This window comes from Podarcis pityusensis, assembly GCF_964106645.2.
Source record: "Podarcis pityusensis genome assembly, chromosome: 5".
Taxonomy (NCBI): Eukaryota; Metazoa; Chordata; class Lepidosauria; order Squamata; family Lacertidae; genus Podarcis; species Podarcis pityusensis.
In genome coordinates this window covers 96,326,115-96,346,606 of record NC_138032.1, presented here as the reverse complement: position 1 = coordinate 96,346,606, position 20,492 = coordinate 96,326,115, and the positions used below count along the sequence as shown (strand labels likewise).

At 42.0% G+C, this 20,492-nt stretch overlaps 1 protein-coding gene across 2 annotated transcripts in view; it reads left to right on the top strand.

Moving 5' to 3' along the window:
- Positions 1–20,492, top strand: part of EFCAB6 (EF-hand calcium binding domain 6) — a 104,735-nt gene that overhangs the window by 19,096 nt on the left and 65,147 nt on the right. For both annotated transcript variants that reach the window (XM_081005413.1, XM_081005412.1), the window contains exons 7-11: positions 6,831–6,949; positions 11,904–12,028; positions 14,275–14,423; positions 17,622–17,732; positions 19,775–19,886. In XM_081005413.1, coding sequence (XP_080861539.1) covers positions 6,831–6,949; positions 11,904–12,028; positions 14,275–14,423; positions 17,622–17,732; positions 19,775–19,886 — 616 coding nt within the window. The remainder of the gene's footprint in view (positions 1–6,830; positions 6,950–11,903; positions 12,029–14,274; positions 14,424–17,621; positions 17,733–19,774; positions 19,887–20,492) is intronic.

Genomic DNA, 20,492 nt, shown 5'->3' with positions numbered 1-20,492 from the left:
AGGACGAGGGGGAGGAGGACCAGGGTTATCGGAATGTGAATGTATGGTTATCAGAACGTGAGTTTGACCTGGCAGGGCCCCCTGAGAAAATTGATGACAGACTGGCAGGCCTGTGGAAATCAACGGACAGACTGTGGGAATGTTCTGTACAGAGATGTGGAAATGGCGTCTGTCCTTTATGTGATATGGCTCTTGGAGAAGCGTAAAATCCACACAGGATATGTTTGTTTTCAACCCGCTTGTGAAGACTACCAGAGATCACAAAGAAAGGAATATATGATAACAACAAGAAGATGAGGAAAATAACAAAGAGACTATCTGGACAGAACTGTGTAATTAATGCAGCAGCAAGAGTGATGTTTGGATCCCTTTCGGAGCTCGAAGTATGGGTACCCCCAACAAAATTTTAAAAAATTTGGCTGTGTAATTTGGAACTAATGTGATTTGGAATTAATGTGATCTGATTGGCCTGTTAATAAAAATTATTTTAAAAAAAGAAAAAGGATGGGATTTTGAAACTCTACTCAATCCCCACGCATGAGCTCCTGGAGGGAGAAATTGCAACTGATATATTTTCTCCTACCCATTAAAACCCATCCCACACCCCCATTGATTGTTAGTAAACTCTCCTGGAGTCACCATGGCAGACTCAAGCCCTTGTTGTGCTTCCCTGGGTGGAGCCAGGCTGTTTTGAGCCCTAGGCAAGGCTACCTACTTGCGCCCCAAGCAAAACACGTGTCTTGTAGGGGGAAAAGAGAAACACAAAACTTGAAACTGCTAGATTTATTTTAAATTGCCTTTTCCTTTACAAAATGTTCCCAGCAATTTCTTCAGGTCAAGCCCTGATGCTTGGGCATGTTCAGCTTATAATACTTCCCAAGCCAACTAGTCACTTTTGCAACATTGTTGAGTGTATGTAAGCTTTTACAAGTTTGCGCTTCGAGAAACTGTGTTCACCGCTTGCCACTGGCACGGGAAGAAGTGTGAGAAGGATCCTTAGAGCATCAGAAACATTCAGCCTATTATGCAAGAGTTTTTGTTTAGTATGAAGAGAGGCCTTCCTTATAGCTGCATAGACTTTGGAAGTCTTTGAGCTATTGCTATAAGTTCACAGCACAGGTCTTCAGCATCAATATATTGGTTTCTATTGTTCAGCAATGATTTTTCCAAATTCTCATATGTCTTAAGTAAATTTTCAGTAGATTTTTTGTTGTCACTGTACATGCCATAGAGGAAGACAAAGAAGGAATTATATTGTGGTAGCTTTTGGAATCCCTCTTCAACAGATTGTATGGCCATGTCTACGTAAGTCATCTTGTTGGAAACCTACTTTGATAGACCTGATTTAAGTTTCTAAATGATCGGTATTCCTCTCACGTGAAGACAGAATTGCTCCAATGTTCTTCCAGTCTTTTGAACCTGCTTCTTGTAGTGTTGATGCACCATTTTTTTTTTTTTTTTTGCTGAAAGACCTACAGCAAAAACAAGAAGCCACATCTTTTGAGGTTGATGGCACACTTCTTCACCATTTGCTAGTCTCCTCTTGTAGCGTATAAGAGAAAATGTTCCTGTCTTTGGGAAACTCATGTGATACAACCTGCTGTGGTCCATGTTGCATTATAAAATGTCACAAATTATCTCTGCAATAGTTAGGCCAGTTAGCAGGGTCTCTGTAATTCAGGTCAGGCACAATACCATCTTCTTTTGCAGATGTTGCAGTGCTTTCACTTTTCTTGACATCCTCTTTTTCCTCTGTGTGTTTTCCAGAAATATCTCCAATTTGTGAAACTTCTGTCTTAGAGTTTATGTCGTTCTCAGTAGGAGCACACATTCAACTCCCTCAGTGCTGGTTTCAACAAGTATATAGTCATATTTTTGTTCTTCAATTGCTTTCTGTGCACAAAGGTATTTCAAGAAGAACATCTCTTGCTTTGCTTGCTGCTTAGCTTTTTCTGCCTATCATTTGCAGTACTGAGCTCCAGCCATATCTCTGGTGACTGGGAGCGGCCGCAGAGACCACATAACACCGGTCTTGAAAGACCTACATTGGCTCCCAGTACGTTTCCGAGCACAATTCAAAGTGTTGGTGCTGACCTTTAAAGCCCTAAACGGCCTTGACCCAGTTTACCTGAAGGAGCGTCTCCACCCCCATCGTTCTACCCGGACACTGAGGTCCAGCACCGAGGGCCTTCTGGTGGTTCCCTCACTGCGAGAAGCAAGGTTACAGGGAACCAGGCAGAGGGCCTTCTTGGTAGTGGCGCCCTCCCTGTGGAACGCCCTCCCACCAGATGTCAAAGGAAAAAACGACTACCAGACTTTAAGGGGACATCTGAAGGCAGCCCTGTTTAGGGAAGCTTTTAATGTTTGATGTATTTTAATATTCTTTTGGAAGCTGCCAAGAGTGGCTGGGGAGGCCCAGCCAGATGGGCGGGGTATAAATAATAAATTATTATTATTATTATTATTATTATTATTATCTCACTAGAAAAATGAATAGATTTTCTAAATAAAATTAAGATGCGACTGAAAGATTAAAAATTAAGTGTATTTTCACTTTGTGCATGTGTGTAATACAACATCAATCAACTTGATGGTCTATCACATATATACATAAAAGCAATTCTAATGTATGGATTACTTCAAAAATGATAACATTCTTCAAAACATAAAAAAGTAAAATATTATCAGAAAGTTAGAAAATATAACACAAATAATCTGTGTAAAACTGTGGCCCTCCAAGGTCAGTACTGGGCCCTAAGTGACTGCCTGGTTGGCCTAACACAACTGCGTTGGCCCTGATCCCCTCTCCCCTCCCCAAAGAATATTAGGAACTAGTTTGTTAAGAATTCTGGCAGCTGCAGTTCTGTGAGGATGAAACTATAATTCCTAGGACTCTTTGGGGGAACTCATGTACTTTAAATGTGTGTTTGTAGTGCTTTCAATATATAATGTTCCAGAAGGAGAGAGGGGAATCAGTGGCTGCCATTTTCAAAGAACAAGAATAAGCAAAACTGAATTCTGCAAACGGTACATTTTGCAAATTGGGTAGAGCGGCGCGGTTCTGTTTTGCTTAATTTATTCTGCAGGGTTGTTTTTGCTGTTGCTGCTGCTGCTTCTGTTGTTGTTACTATGATGATGTCAGGTGAAGCCCCAAGCACCTGGAATCTTCTTCAGGCACCCTGCAGGCATTGGCCACCTACTTAGGGCTAGTCTCTTGCTGCTCCTTTTCCGTTTTGCTTTTAATGAAAGCTCTGTTCTTCTCCCAGTACCGCATTTGATGCTTTCCTGGCCCTGCATTCCTGACACACAGTCTTGCCTAAGAAGTTGCTGGAGGGTTTGGATGGTTAGATTGTTTGCATGTGGCGTTGGCTTGCTTGTGTTGTTACAGTCACTCAGATAGACAGCCGGGGGAAAGTGGGGAGTTTCAAATGGTCTGATGGTGTTACTGGAGGTGTGGCCTGCACATGATTGTGAAGGAGGGGAGTTTTACATTGAAGAAGAGACAGGATCAGGTTTGGGTCCTGAGGGATATGTGTATAGTATAAAAACTTTAGGCAGTATTGTGGGCTATAGTGAACAAGGCTAATAAAGTGGTCCTGTGGTTGTAGAATAAATAATATATTAATATTAATATATTATTATATTAGAGTGGACTGTAGAACTCCCACCTCCTATGTACAGTGGTACCTTGGTTTAAGAACAGCTTAGTTTATGAACAACTTGGATTAAGAACGCTGCAAAAGTAGATGCTTTGGTTTGTGAACTTTGCCTTGGAGTAAGAACATGTTTCGCTTCCTGTTGAGTGTGTTCCATTTGTAAATTGAGTCCCCACTGCTATGGGAGAGCACGCCTTGGTTTAAGAATGCTTTGGTTTAAGAACAGACTTCCGGAATGGATTAAGTTTGTAAACCAAGGTACCGCTGTACTAGTGTTCTGTTTGCCACGAAGGATGTTTTGTTTACACAAGGGCAGAGCATTTGGAAGTGGCATATTCTGTCTGTCTAAAGTGGCACAGCCCATTCTACTGCCTCATTCCCACTTCATGCTTCCACAGGTGTAAATCCAGGCTCAGGTATGGAATGAGTGAGGATAGATTTCTAGGAGGAGTCCAAAAATGTCTCTACATTTGTAGAATGAGAGTTTAATTTATATGCTGGTTGTGCTTTCAAGTAAGTAGTTATTTGAGCCGGATGTATTCTCCTGGAGTTCGGAATGACTTTCATTTGGGAGGTCCATGGAGATTTAATAAGCTGCAGTTGCAGAAACACTGAGTTGGATACAAGCCTACAGGAAAAATGAAAGAAATTAGATGGACAATTTATTTGTTTTCCTTTGCTCTAAATATTTTATATCTCTCATTACCACCAACCTCAAAACCAATTTTAGTCCCTCTTTACTAGCTGGGTTTGCTTGTTTGATGTGCCTCTTTTTGTGTATGCTTGGGATGTTCTCCAGAATTTGATCAGAACAAAATAGCCCAGTTTTATAATTTGGTACATGAAATTACAGAACAGAAGCAACACTTTTCTAAAGCAGGCCAGTGGAAAACAACAAAACGTGGCTTTATTTGACAATAAATCTTGTGCTTGGCATTGCATGCTGGGATGTGATAAATCTGTTTGAATGTCACTACATCAACAGTAGTGAGTACCATCATAAAAAAGATCACAAATTTTTATTTAGAGCATTTAAAGCTGAATAAAAATGATGAAATTTATTCTCTGGAGATGTGTGACATTTATGTATGAAACAACAAACGATTCATCTTTGGCGGATGGGAGTTCATTTGGAATTATGCGCATGGAACCTGCAAGGGGCAGAGGAGGCGAGGAAGCTTTTCAGCACAACCTTCTCAACTTTCTCTCCTGAAGTCACCCTTTTGATTAAAGGGGCTCAGGGCAACCCCTTTATTCTATATTACTTTTGAATCCAGGCCTTTTTGGATGGCTCCAGCTCAGAGGCTTTACAGTAGGGAGAAGATGGGTGGTAGTGTAGGATGAGCATTCCTTCTGGCAGCAAACTTGGGTTTAGTTCCTTCCAGTTGGGAAATAAACTCCCTGGATACCCAGAATTACATATACTTGTTCCTTACAAAGTTCTGTTTTTCTTTTAATTTACAACAACAACCATTGAAGGAAAATGAGAGGTGGGGGCAGGTCTAAAGAAATCAGAAGTCAGGGAGGGTGTAATTCCCCTTCTCATCTTCATATGATTACTGTGGAGGGACTGTGCAGCTTCCCCCAGCCCTTATGCTGCATGAGTCTAAGGATTAAGTATATGACTAAGAGCAATTTAGAATCATAGAATCATAGAGTTGGAAGAGACCACAAGGGCCATCGAGTCCAACCCCCTGCCAAGCAGGAAACACCATCAGAGCACTCCTGACATATGGTTGTCAAGCCTCTGCTTAAAGACCTCCAAAGAAGGAGACTCCACCACACTCCTTGGCAGCAAATTCCACTGTTGAACAGCTCTTACTGTCAGGAAGTGCTTCCTAATGTTTAGGTGGAATCTTCTTTCTTGTAGTTTGGATCCATTGCTCCGTGTCCACTTCTCTGGAGCAGCAGAAAACAACCTTTCTCCCTCCTCTATGTGACATCCTTTGATATATTTGAACATGGCTATCATATCACCCCTTAACCTCCTCTTCTCCAGGCTAAACATGCCCAGCTCCCTTAGCCGTTCCTTATAAGGCATCGTTTCCAGGCCTTTGACCATTTTGGTTGCCCTCCTCTGGACACGTTCCAGTTTGTCAGTGTCCTTCTTGAACTGTGGTGCCCAGAACTGGACACAATACTCCAGGTGAGGTCTGACCAGAGCAGAATACAGTGGCACTATTACTTCCCTTGATCTAGATGCTATACTCCTATTGATGCAGCCCAGAATTGCATTGGCTTTTTTAGCTGCCTTGTCACACTGTGACTTGAAACACTGAATGTTTGTACGCTAGTTAAAAACACTCAGTGGAAGGGGGGGGTGAGGCAATGGACCTACTCAAGCCCCTGACAATGTATAGTAAATGTCCAGGACTGGGAGGGCTGTAGTCCCCGAGGGTTAAAAAATTCTCACTGTACAACACACTGTATTTTATATGTCTGTAAAATGAAGAGGAACAAAATATGCCCTGTATCCCCTTGCTGAAGTTCACATCACTACACTTAGAAGTGGTGGAATAGCAGTGCTCACCTGACATGTGAACGGTCCTGTTACTGACTGGGTGGGAGAGATTGGTGCTGTGCAGATACCCTGGCAGGAGTACTGGATTAGCTCCGCCAATGCATTTGCACTGCTCCAACCTCACTGTCACCTCGCCTATTGAGAATTGCCCATTGAAACCAATGGAGATAGGTTACACGTGTGTACACACCCCACTGCCACAAAGCCACAAATGCGGAAAAATCTCCCAGTGGAGGAAACCCCCAAAGCAGTCCCATGGGACTGAGCATGAAATGCTGGCTGACTGTTGGCGAGCGAGAGAAAAGGGAAACTGACGGGGTAGAGGGAGAGAAGGGAATGGTCAAGATCTTGACCAGAAGCTGCCCCCCCCGGGCAGCTGTTTTTGTAGGGCCCCATTTGTCAAAGTGCAGTCCAAATGAACCACCAAGGGAAATGGTTGGTACATGGTTGAGTGACAAGCACAGTGGATGGCCATTGCAACTAAACAGCTAGTTTCTGAGAGAAAACTGAATGTACAATTTAAAGATAAAATTTTATTCAATTCTTATTTTTCGACATATGTTTAAATAAGTGTAAATATTTCATGTTTGTTCTCCCGTATATTACTCTGGATGGTTCACATTTAGAATTTTTTGTCTTGTCTTTGTCTTTAGGCTGTGGAATCGCTACTGTGTGTCTCGAACAAATACACTGAGTTACAAAGAGTTTTTGCAGTTTCTTGGCATAAACTTGGACAAAAAAAAGAAAAAAGCTACAGAAAGCGAAGATTCAGGTAGGCATTTTTAGTTGAATAGGGGCACAACCTTCTTCCCCATTCATGCTTTCAGGAAGATCAGATTAATATCTGAAATATAAGCAGCTATGGTATTTGGAATAAGGAAGCTGTACAACATGCTCTATACATTTGGATAAAGCTCTGACAAGAAGAGCAGTCCTTCAAACCAGTGGAATTAATGTTTTCAGCACATGTACACATTGGTGTGCATTCCATGGTCTGTGACCCTGAGTTCCCTTCTGAGTTTTCCAAGCATTATGGCCATCCCAGTGGGATCTACCCGTTTCCATCCCCAAACTGAGGTCCCCTTATCACTAAGGTTGCAAACCTGTATCTAGCTGTCATCAATTCAGAGTACAGGCTGGGATCTCATATTTCTTCTACCTACAGAAAAAAATGTATTACACATAGAAAACCAACAGTTAGAGATACACTGAGCCGAACATTCTTCCTGACACCTGGTTCTCCATGTGGAATGGACTTTTTTCTATAAAGCAGCATTTAGTCATGAAAACCTACTAATACAGTCTGAAATGCTACAGTCCCTTCCCTGGTTTCCCACCTCAGTGGGAACTCCGGCCCCCTGCTTCACATGCACCTTGTGGAAACCATTTCTGAAAAACGAATCATTAATGTGTTTCATTTTATTATGCAGAATATTGCGGTCATTGGTATATATACAATACAGCTCCTTATGAGCACAGAATTAGTCAAAATGCCTGCAACCAAAAAGCAGCTTCTTCCATTGTCAGCAGTGGCACAACAAATTTACGTATTTTCATGAGCATGTGCTTGAATAGCCTCAGGGCTTAGTTTGTGCTTGCAAGAGGAAACCTGTTTTGAGAACCAGGGTTTAGTACTTGGGCATGTGAAGTTATAAGAGGATAGAATGTTTCTTGCCATATGCACTGCTGAGTGACCATGAACCAACCTTGCATCCTGACTGGGTTCATTGAGAATAGGGGGCTTTCATTAGTAGCAGTAATAGTAGCAGCAGCAATAAAACTATATAGGCCATTTCACATACAATCAACAATTTTACAACTACCCTGCAGTGCTGGCCAGTTTTATTATAAGTATTTATTATTATACAGCATACTGGAGTGCCAACCTGAATATAATATTGTGGGGCCCAAGCAAGCCCAGCCCCACATAATTTATCACATAACACAGTGTGCACACACACCATTTGAATGGGAACGCCCATCAACTTTGTGGGGGCCCATCCCCACAAATATTTTATTGTGGGGGCCAAAGCCCCCATGGCCCCTACGAGCTGGCTCCTATTACAGCATGTGAGAGATGTGAGAGGGACGGAGGCTGATAATACGCTGTAGTTTAAAAGCCACCTTAGTGACTGTGGCACTATTTCCTCTTGATAACAAAAAACCCATACTGATTGCCCTTCTGGAAGGGATGTTTGACTCAAAACGTGTTGGCCATAAACTGACCTGTGTGCACCTGTGTGGTTTTCTCTTCTCATCATTTTTTGAGGTGATATTTCAGCCAGAGAGCTGCCAGCCCGTGCTCCTAGCTTCTTTGAACTCTGCCATGTCTCATTTTTAGGAATTAAGCACCGTGCAGCCTCAGTTTTCAAAACTACAGTTGTAAAACGATTGTTACAAAACATAGTCTACTAGGGAGAAAGGGAAACAGATACACAGGGAACCAAGTTGGAAGGGAATAGCGGGTGCTAAGGGGAATGAGATTGATGCTTTAAGGTAGCTTGCAGAAATGGGCCAGATCCTCAAGGAAATGAGCACTTTCATTTCACTCCCACTGAAGTGGCTGAGCGCTCAGAATACCTTGTGAGAGACTCTCTAGAGGCTGTAGCATTTAATGCTATATTCCAGTCTTGCCAGCCCCCAAACTAATGGAGAATCGTGACACTGAAATGTAACAGGGGTGGGGGTGGGTTCTCTTATTTTTCTTTTCCTTTAAAAAGTATCTTTGGGGAACTTCCACGCAATTCTCTAAAATTGTGGAAGAAAAACATTTCAGTTTTTAGAAGCCGAGATCTCCAAACTGCTACTTAAACTTCAGAACAGTATTAAATATTTTATTAGTTCCATTGACGTTTTGAACATGGATGACAGCAATAGCATTTTCCCATGCTAGTGCTGTAATATACACAAATATATTATGAGAGAAATGCAACATTGATCTTTTTTGGCATCATGCAAGGTTATGCAATTAAACCGTAGTCTTTACTAATACAAATCAAGGTCAGTGTAGAGAAGGTTGAATAAAGAGAGCATCTACTCATGATGTAGTTTAACTGAATTTTAAAACATAGTATGGAAGTTTTCTCCTTCTCTTGGTTTTGTCCATGGGAAGAAATCAGGAGCAGGCTTCTCTGACCCTCCTCCCCTCCTGCCCCTTATAGTAATGTTTGCTTGCAGGGTATGCCTAGATTTTGTATGAAGATTAGGTGAAACTACTTTGCATAAATTGCTGGGAGCCTTCTAGCTACTTCTGTTCTCTTCACTCGCACAGTATTTTGGATTTTCATAGAAAAGTAAGAAAAACATTTATAGTCTTTGCTACGGCTAAACTCATTTCTTTTTCTAAGGTTTGATTTTCATAATACAACTGGCATGTTCGTTAAGGGAAGGAATTTTGTGCAAATAGCATGAAAATAGAAAGTGTTTCTCTGTTTTGATCCACGTCATGGGTGCTAGTGAGAGATCAGAACTTTGCCTTTGGGACTTGAGGAGTGTCTGCCCCGGGCTGCACACTTCACCTCTAAACCCTGGACTAGAAGCAGCACCTCTTTGGGACTTGAAGCATAACTGCTAGGAAGTCTGACCTCCTTGGACTCTGACAATAGATCTCTGGTTCTTTTTGTGTTTCCTGGGGGGCGGATTGAAGTGGAGGCCTCCAGAGCAGGGATGTCATAGAATTCTGCTCAAAGTAAATGCAGATATGGAGATTCCCTCTGTCCATGTGTTTGCTCAGTGTTCAGAAAAGGAAGTCCCTGAAGTGACGAGTTTGCATTTGTTCACAGTGGGGTTTTCAAACCAGTAGATGACATGTAATTAATGATGTACTTTTTGACATGTCACAGTTGGGTTGATGTTATCATGCGACTCAATAGATATTTAGAACCCTGTGGGGTGATGGCTAATTGATGGGCTGTTAGCTGCTTCATTTACATTGAAAGTGAACAGACAGGAAAGTGAATATCTGTGAAAAACAGAAGGTGTTTGTTTTTGGTTGATTGTGGGACTGCAAAGGTGTGAGAAAGTAATTGTTGCTTTTCCTATTTCTGAAGCATTGTTTGTTGTCAGAGGCAGCCTATATGCCAGTGGAATGCATCACTCATTATTTTCACATGGAGAAAAGTAATTTTTATTGTTGCCTGTGGATATTATCTGTGTTCCTCCACAGAAGTCCCAGACTGTTTTGTCAAATGGGGGTGAACCATCTGGATTAGACTGCTCAATTCCAACCACTCTAAATATGCATTTTAAAAGTAAAATTTCATTCTTCTTTTTATTACAAACTTTACTGAAAGTTTTAAAAACAATTAGCAAGCAGAAAGTGTTGTCTTCCAGGGCAAATACATGTACAGATGTTACGTTTTGTACGCACACAGCATCAAATCTGCCTTGGAAAATCTTTTATGTTATAGATTAAGCTGACATCCACAGGGTATACTTCGATCTAGAGCATTAAGATAATTTCTCCATAGTAGCTGCTGTGACTCTTTTCCTGTTGCCTGATTGAGCAGAATTTGATGGGGTGACAAATTCATGCTGAATTGCAAAAATATAGGTAGTGAAAATGGCTGTAATCCTAACCCCCTCCTCCACCACCACCTCACACCATGCAATGTGACTTACTCTGAGTAGACATGGTTAGGTATGCAGCCATAGATGGATTTGTGACAGGCCATTAGCTACCTGGGATAACTCAGTTGGGAGAGCATGAGACTTAATCTCAGGGTTGTGGGTTTGAGTCTCATGTTGGACAAAGGAATCTCACACTGCAGGGGGTTGGACTAGATGACCCTCATGTTACCTTCCGACTCTACAATTATATGATTTGAAGATTGTACTTTGTAACTTTGCATTTAAGATGACACCAAGTTCTTTGTTGGTTTTACCCCCCTGGAACTGAACTTTGAAAAGGGGCATGTGGGGAAGACAGTTCATTTGTAAACATAATGCAGCATGGGGGCACAGAACACAGCAAAGCAAAGACCCCCAAATACATAGAACACTGCCATAGCAAACAGCGGGGTGGAGAGCAATGTTTTGGGTGGAAACAGAACAGCAGCGGATTGAAACCAGCTCACTTTATGCTGAATGAATGATGAAACAGACATTACTAATTTGTCATTCTGCTGCCAGTGGGAATCATCTGTGGGAGACCTGGAGTTTGGAATAGGCCTAAGCTTAACATTAGGAAATTCAGGACCAATCTGAATCCACCCCATATTAGCTCGCTTGTAGGTGTATCAGTTCTTAATTGACCCTGAGATCCTTGCCTATCTTTGCTCAACTGGGCAAACTCCTAGAACAAATTTTCCTGGACAAATTTGTTCTGAAGAATTTCATTGCGTTTCATTCTCCTCCCTGCAAAGTCACCCCTCAACTGTCTACAATGCAAAAGAAGAGAGGCAGTTTTGAGCCTCTTTTGTCAATGATATACAACTCCCCCACAACATTTGTGCTGAACTTTTGTCCTTTCGAAATAGTGGCCTCTGGCTCTCATACAAAAAGGTGGACACAGCAGGTAACACTAGTGTGTACATCATTGCAGCATGAAGTGAAATGATTCCATGCCCCAAATTTGAAATATGAGATAGTTATGCTGTCCAGCATTACTACTGGGGCAATGTATGTCAAATGCTTTGAACAGTCAAAATCAGTATATAAATGCTAAGTGGCGTAACGTTAAAAGAATGCTAGTAGCAGTTTTGCTAAACTATAGTTTTCCTTAACAGTGCAGAACCAGAATGAGCCACCTGAAAAAAAGGAAAGCACATCAAAACTACCCTTGGCAAATACGGCTGGATATAATTTGACAAAAATCCATCTAGATGACACTGCGAAGAGGTTTAGGGAAAAGGTGAGTCTGGTGAAAAATGCAAGGAAGTGTTTGATTTTTTACACAGGTCAGCAGGTGAAGGCAAATTACTAGCATGTTGGTGTTGGGAAATCCTCCATCAGTTCAGTACCATTGCAGCTTTGGTCAGTGATACATGGATTTTCACTCCTTTTTTCTTTTAACAAGCCCCTTTCCCATCAGGCCACCCCTCCTAAATATCTAGGAAATCATCAAAATACTTGGAAACAGGGGGAGCAGGGAAGATAAGAAGACAAGTAGCAAGTGAAGGTTCAGAAGTGTTGTGGGGGCAGGACACACAGGGCCACTGCAGTCTTATATAGGGCTCATTTAGTTAGTGCTAGATCTGGCCCTATCGTCAGGCAGGAACAGGAGATTTTGATACCATTAAAGGGCAATAGATTCTCAGCGTTGCAAAGTTTTGCCTTGAGTACCAGCATTAGGCAAAATGGGGGGAAGGAAAGGAAATGAACAGAGCATTTTCTGGGGAAAAGGGCCTTCAAGGAAATGTAGCTCTCAAGTCCTATGCTTGGGGGGAGGAGGTTTTCCCAACTGATCAGGGTGTCAGGTCATGATAATATTTGTAACAAGCGCCACCCATGTTGTGATGCAACACTCTTGTATGCAGGGTTATAGCCACGTGGACACAATGCATCTTCACTCCGAGCCTTCCTAATCATTTGCAACGCTTCAACTTTAGCTCGTTATCCTTGAATAAGGAGGTGTTTTTCTTAATCTAATACTGGCCTATCTAATAATAGTATTAGTAATAACAATAACAACAACAACAACAACAACTTTATTGTCATTGTACAACCTGGGTACAATGAAATTAAATGAGCCCCCCCCCAAAAAAAACACTCAATCTCTTATCGCACAACACACCACCTCGCAAGTCAATTTTGCTATGTTATTTATCGTTCAACAGCCCAATAGCCCACGGACAGAAGCTATTTTTTTAGCCTGTTGGTACGGCTGATTATACTTCTATGTCTCCCGCCTGAGGGTAGAAGATTAAAGAGGTGATGGCTGGGGTGTGAGTCATCCCTGAGAATTTTTCTTGCTCTCCTAAGGCAACGATCCCTTGCGATGTCATCTAGCGGACTCAAGGGACAGCCCATGATATCATGTGCTGTAGTCACCACCCTCCGTAGAGACTTTCTGTCCGTGGCTGTCAGGCCAGCATGCCACACTGTGATACAATATGAAAGGACACTTTCTATTGTGGATCGGTAAAAGGAGTTCATCAGTTGTTGTTTAACATTATTCTTTCGCAAGACCCTGAGGAAATGGAGTCTCTATTGGGCCTTTCTGACCACCTGAGTTATGTTGATTTTCGAAGTGAGGTCCTCACTAAAGTAAACTCCCAGGAATTTAAAGGAGACTGTCTCCACACAGCCCCCCCCCCCCCCCGCCAATATACAACAGGGCAGGTTCCCCTCTCTTCCTCCAGAAGTCCAACACCATCTCCATTGTCTTACTAATATTTAGGTGCAAGTTATTCTCTAAGCACCATGTAGATACTTTTTGAACCTCCCCCCTAGCCCATACAAGTTGCTGATACAGATAGGGACCTGGGGGTCCTGAGGTCCAGCTCCTCCCATACGTTTCTCCCCATGCACTCGGATCAACACCACTGCTCTTACCACAGTTTTGTGCCATCACCTGAGGTGTGGCATGAATATAGTCGGCAGGTTTTTTTCATCCGGATGGGAATAGGGCTTCATGTATAAAGCACCCTTTAGGTCTGAACACTGGCTCTACCCTGACAGCAAAAGCCTTAGAAGGGAGCAAATATGTGTTCAGACAACTTCTGCCATTTCTTATAATTTCTGTGTGCTCATTCACCCATAATGGTCTTAAGTATTTGTACAGTATGCTGTCCTGATCACTGAGTACACCAACACTTTCCAATCATTTTCTAATTCCAATGGCGTGTTTTAATAATCCGAATTGTGGCGCTGATAGCTCCAGCTGGCTGGTTGTCTATGTGATTTGCTTCATGAACACTGAATAAATTGTTAGAAGATTCTTCCACTTCTGGAGCTCAGCTGCCTTGCCACTTAAACCTATGTGCGGAAGAAGACTGCGGTCAGTGAGGTTCTCAATTAGCCATTTGATGATCGGAGCCTGCAGGACAAGCTTTGAGATCATTTCCAGGAGAGAGGAGGTTGTGAGTCTTGTAAACTACTGCTGCCTAAAAAAAAAAAACCTTAGGAGGGAAACACTATAAATTGTATTCTTTACAGCTGCGTGTAGTCTATGAGGACATTGTAAAAGCCTTCAGAGCATTTGATGTTGGACGGAGTGGATTTGTTACTCTGGAATATTTAAAATCAGTCCTTAGTACCTTTATATTTCCAATACAAAGTGATGTTTTTCAAGAGCTAATGAACAGGTAAGTGTTATGCTGTTTTTCCTTTGGCTATATTCTACCAACACAACCCTATTTCATCCTTTGGACATGTTGTTTTTATAATGCTGCTTGTTTGATCTGGTGATGTATTTCATAGATTTTGCGGTGTAGAACCTGAGGTCCAGTTTACAGGACCTTCCATGGTTGGCTAGCCCTGCCACATCAGTAGAACAGTAAATGCTCCTAATTCGTTAACTCCATCCAGTTATTTATGGCATTTTGACATTACTGAAGAAAGGAGCTTGATGAACCAGAATGGAGGCCATGAATTGGATTTTCATAGCATCCCAGAATTGTACAGTTGGAAGGGGCCCCGAGGGTCATCTAGTCCAACCCCCTGCAATGCAGGAATCTCAACAAGCCGTCCCCAATCCAATTTGAAACCCTTCTTAGCTTTGCAAATGTGCTAGCAGTTTTACTGCTGCACCACTAGGAGGGGTTTATTTTATTAGCCATTTTGAGGGCTTCACTGAGGCTATAAGTCTTTACATATACATTGTGTGTGTGTGTAAAAATAATATATCACTGCTATTTGGAAATACAAACATGAAACAAATGAAATAAAATAGTAAGACAGAATGTGTCCATTTGGATGGAATTCTAGTGAAATTGAATTCTGTGAAGTAGAAGAAAAGAATGAGCTGTGAAAATCAGTTCACAATTCATTATGTGCTCCTTTGAAGTTTAAATGCCTCACTGCTAATAAACATTTCATACGAGTGTGTGCTGAGGGAGAGTCTGAATCTGCCATGACCTTATTACATTGCACATTCACCAAATAAATCATAAATGACTTGGAGTAATTCACTACCAACTGTAGTGAGGATCAATTACTTCTTTGCAGAAGATATTGCTGCTACTGTTCTGTCACTTCAATTTTTTTGCCCTTAAATGCATCCACATAATTGTGACAATCTCTGCTTACAGTTTTCCAGAGGGAACCTTTTCTCCTTCTAAGCATGGGAAAACACCGTGTCATTTTAATGATGCTATAAACAGAGGTGTCCTAGTCTGCAACTGATATTCCAGGTGATATTGCTCAGATAATGCAATTCCAAAGCTGTGAATTCAGTGACAAAGACCATCCTCTGGTTTTTTTCAAGAATAAAAGTTAATCCTGTTGAAAAGATTTATAATGAATTTTGCCCTCTGCTCTGAGGGTGCTCAACATATTGGGACCCTGCTTTTAAATATTTCTCCTGTTTTACATAAGGTGGTAGGGAAACATTTGTAATATATATTACATGAATGTAATATTTATGCATGAACGTTTTATGGATGTCTCTTTTTTAGACATTTTAATGGTATAAAATCTTCAATTGTATATGATCAGCTCATGTTCTGCTGGAGAATATTTCTTAGAATGGTTTTGATTACCATGTAAAGGTCTCCCTTGCCCATTGCCTCTCCTTAATTTTGCCACTGAGGTCTGCTTACCCTTGATTTCTGAAATGAAATAACCACGGAAAAGAGAGCAAACGCTACAGCAAATAAAACTTTTTTGCGGTTCACAGGCCGCATCCACCTAAAGTTGATTGCCATTCATTTAGCCATAAGTATATTAATGTAAGTTCATGTTTGTCACCAGACCCTCACAGCTCTCAGGCCTAGAGTGTTTAATCCCTGGTGGCAGGTATCCATAAAATACAGGGATTCTGTTGGTGTACTATACACCAAAGCTGCCCAAATGTCTTTTAACTTGAGCTGGTAGAGTATCCTGAGCTTATTGGTCCTCTCTGTTAGAGCGAGTGGTCCCAGCCACCATAGTTATGAATCCACATTTTAAAATATGTTTTGGACCAAATAACTATAACAACTCTTGAGCGACTGAGGACTTTGGGGGGCAAGGTGCTGGAGTGGCTGCACAATTTCTGACCCCAGATGACGGAACAAATTCTCTAACCCCATTTCAACCTACTGCTTGGTTGCCTTGCTGGACGTGAGAAGGGTGAGTGATGGGGTAGTACAATGCTGTTGGTTCTCCTGGATCTCAAACATGGTATCTTCTAGATTGCCTGTCTAGGATGAAAATAAAGGTAAAGGTAAAGGGACCCCTGACAATTAAGTCCAGTTGTGAATGACTCTGGGGTTGCGGCGCTCATATCGCTTTACAGGCCGAGGGAGCCGGCGTTTGTCCACTTCCGCAGACAGTTTTTCTGGGTCATGTGGCCAGCATGGCAAAACCAGAGCAGCGCATGGAAACACCGTTTACCTTCCCACCGGAGCGGTACCTATTTATCTACTTGCACTTTGACGTGCTTTCAAACTGCTAGGTGGGCAGGAGCTGGGACTGAACAATGGGAGCTCACCCCGTCGCGGGGATTCGAACCGCTAACCTTTCGATTGGCAAGCCCAAGCGGCACAGTGGTTTAACCCACAGTGCCACCCGCGTCACCTAGGGATGAAAATAAGGAGGCATCCTATTTGCCCTATTTGTGCTTCTGTTGCTCCCTAGTAGGAAGGTGGTTCTGGGGTACTTGAGTTTGGTACCATGGTATTCCAAAGGGTTCTATCTTGTCTTCTGTACTATTCAACGCCTACATGAAACTACTGGGTGAAGTTGTCTGTGATGTTTTACATCAGAATCAGAAGATTAGAGGCTAATAAATGGAAACTTATTCCAGGTAGCTGAAGCTACTGTTAGTTGACAGTTTTGGAGATATCACTGTGTTGCTCTTTGCTCCTTAAAGAACAGTTTCATAGCTTGAGTTGCTGTTAGATTCAGCTTATATTTTGGATGCCAATGTGCCATTCATGCAAAGAAGAGCTATTCGTCAGCATAGACTGGTATAGCAACTGTAGCTCTTGCTAAAACAAGATAACCTTGTTCATCTATCAAAAGTTCACATGCATATGTTTGTTGATAATAACTGCATTGTCAATGAAGTTGCCACCATGGATCAAACAAGACGGAACTTTTCATCTTGCTGACCAATGCCTTGAACACAGTGGTTTTCAGCTAAGGCAGCATGCAATATGCCAGCAAAGAGTAGTAGTTGTTTTCACAGTGAAGTAGTAAAACCTATTCTACTGTCTCAGGGCCCCACCACCACATAGGACAATGTAGACTCAGATGACAGATTCTGTCCAGATTCATAACTCAGTTTTGATAATTTTCATGTAATCTTATTGATATAATACAATTTTTAAACATGTGTGCATTTTCAAAAAATTTACCAGGTTTGGAATAAAAATTTCCAGAAATATGGCATGGGAGAAATTTCTAGACAGGTTTCAAGACCCCATGACATTTGATACAAGCCTGGCAGCTCCTACGAGGAAACACCACAGGTAAGAGAGGGGTTCCATTTGTTGCTCTTCGCCCACGGTTCGGCTGGGGTACCAACCTTGTGTTTGCTGTGGACGATACACTTGAAAACAGGCCACAGCAAATCCTGGCTCCATCACAAGCATAACTATGTGATACTTGTGTTCATTCCATTAAATATTTTAGACATATAAGGTAAAGGTAAAGGGATCCTTGACCATTAGGTCCAGTCGTGACCGACTCTGGGGTTGCGGTGCTCATCTCGCTTTATTGGCAAAGGGAGCCGGCGTACAGCTTCTGGATCATGTGGCCAGCATGACTAAGCTGCTTCTGGCGAACCAGAGCAGCGCATGGAAATGCCGTTTACATTCCCACCAGAGCGGTACCTATTTATCTACTTGTACTTTGACGTGCTTTCGAACTGCTAGGTTGGCAGGAGCAGGGACCGAGCAACGGGAGCTCACCCCGTCGCGGGGATTTGAACTACCAACCTTCTGATCGGCAAGTCCTAGGCTCTGTGGTTTAACACACAGCACCACCTGCGTCCCTATTTTAGACATGCATAACACTTAAAACTTCATAGGAGGTGTTTACCCATGTCTCAAGAAGTCCAAGAAATAATGTGAAACCTTGTTCCTCAAATAATTTGCTGCAGTGGTTTTAAGACTTTCTACTATTACTGGCTTGCTTACCCCATGTTTTTATGGAATCCCTGTGCCTGTTTAGGATTGTGGGTCCTCTCTTACTTTGTGTGAACTGGTAGTGTGATCTGGAAAACACTCAACACTCTCCTGCATTTGCCTATTACAGGGAGATATCAGCAAAGGTTGATCCTAATCAAGTTGTCCTACAGGAACCTTCTCCAATGTTGTGTCCACCCCCAAGATGTTTTGGACACTAACTTTCATCAGCCCCAGCCATCATAGTCATTTTAAAGGGGAATGTGCCCACCATTACTGATCTTTCATTGAGGAACCCCTAGTAAGCTTCTCAAGAACCTCACACAGTTTGAAAACCACTGCTTTGCAGTATATGGTTGTCACCCGGAGGTTGTGTTTTGGAGACCCTGTTCTTAGCTTTCATGCACTTGCATAAGCTTACTGTAGACATTAAATATATTTAGTTATTTATATGACATTTTTTTCACAGCTGTGACCAAAGTAGTCCGCAGCAAGCTTACGATAAAAATACATAACATTTGAAAAACAGCTTGTTATATAAACCATACATACATACAGAACATACATTACATTTGAACAAGGGAACAAAAACGATTCACTATACTTAGGATAAATCCAGGATTATTATATAATGATCTAGACTTAATGCATAAGAAGTAGAGAACAAAATCAAAAGTAACAAGCCAATAAAGAAATAAAAATAAAGCTTATTCATGATTAGACAAACCTATCATGTGACCACATTGAGAATCCTGTCACCTCAAAAAGGATGTAGTAGTCCTGGCAAAGCTTCAGAAAAGGGCAACCAAAATGATCAATGGGATAGAGAAACTGCCCCGTGGGGGGGGAGGTTGCAGCATTTGGGGGTTTTAGTGCAGAAAAAAGGCAGATAAGAAGCAACATGATAAAAGTGTATAAAATTCTGATCTGTATGGAGAGAACCAATAGAGAAAAGTTTTTTCCTCACTTTTTTCATAACACTAGAATTTGTGGACTCCCAAGAAAGCTGAGTGTTGGACAATTCAGGACAGACAAGAATGTCTTCACACAGCCCTGTCCTGGCTCCCACTCTCAGTCACAGCACTTGGGCTCCTGGCTCAATGGTACCCGGAAGCTTTATTCCACTGCACTGTCTAGATATAGATCAAGATACTGGTTACAGTGATGGCCGAACTTGGCCCTCCAGCTGTTTCTGGACTACAATTCCCATCATCCCTAGCTAACAGGACCAGTGGTCAGGGATGATAGGAACTGTAGTCCCAAGTTAGAAGTTCAAAGCAGAGCTTTAAGATACATGGCTACCTAAGACATCGTCTCAACACCTAACATGCCTCCTTTGTTCTCCTTTTGAGGAGTGAATTCAAGTCGCTGTCTTCTTCTTACAGAATAAGAAAGTTGGACCAAGATGTATCGAGTGACCGTATTCTCTTAAAGCTGCATGGACATATTCAAGATGCTTATTTATCTCTGAAGAAGGCCTTCCTTATGCTGGACAGAGTGAGAGCGGTTGCATATGAATGCTACCTATCTTTTCTTTGCTTCCCCCTGGGAAGCCCTTCATATATCTTTAATTTTCATCTCCAGATTTTAGCTTCACCAGGTTTGCCCCACAGTGATGCATTATTATGTGTAATAATAACCCATGCAGCAGCAGGCCCATAGAAATTCTGGGAGACCCTAGGCTTAGGCCCAAGCTATCTGAAAGATCATTTCCCCTCATATGAACCTATCCAGGTTCTGAGACCTTCAGGAGAGGCTCTTTTCTTGGCCCTGCCTCCCTCATAGGCACACATGGTGGGGACCCAGACTCTGGAAGACCCTCCCTGGAGAAGCCAGACTGGCTCCTTCCTTGTCCTATGCCAGCTGGTGAAGACCTTCTTGTTCCAACAGGCTTTTGGGAACTGAGGGCTTGCAATGAAAGGGCTGGATGTGCTGTTTTCATTGTAATTATCTGTATAATTTTAATATACCATCCACATCTCTAGCTATAGCTATATCTGTATATTAATGTTTAATTGTTTTTTAATAATTCCCCCTGCCCTGTGAATTTCGCTGTTCTTATTTCACCTGTAAGCCACTTGGAGTCCCTGTCAGGAAGTAAGG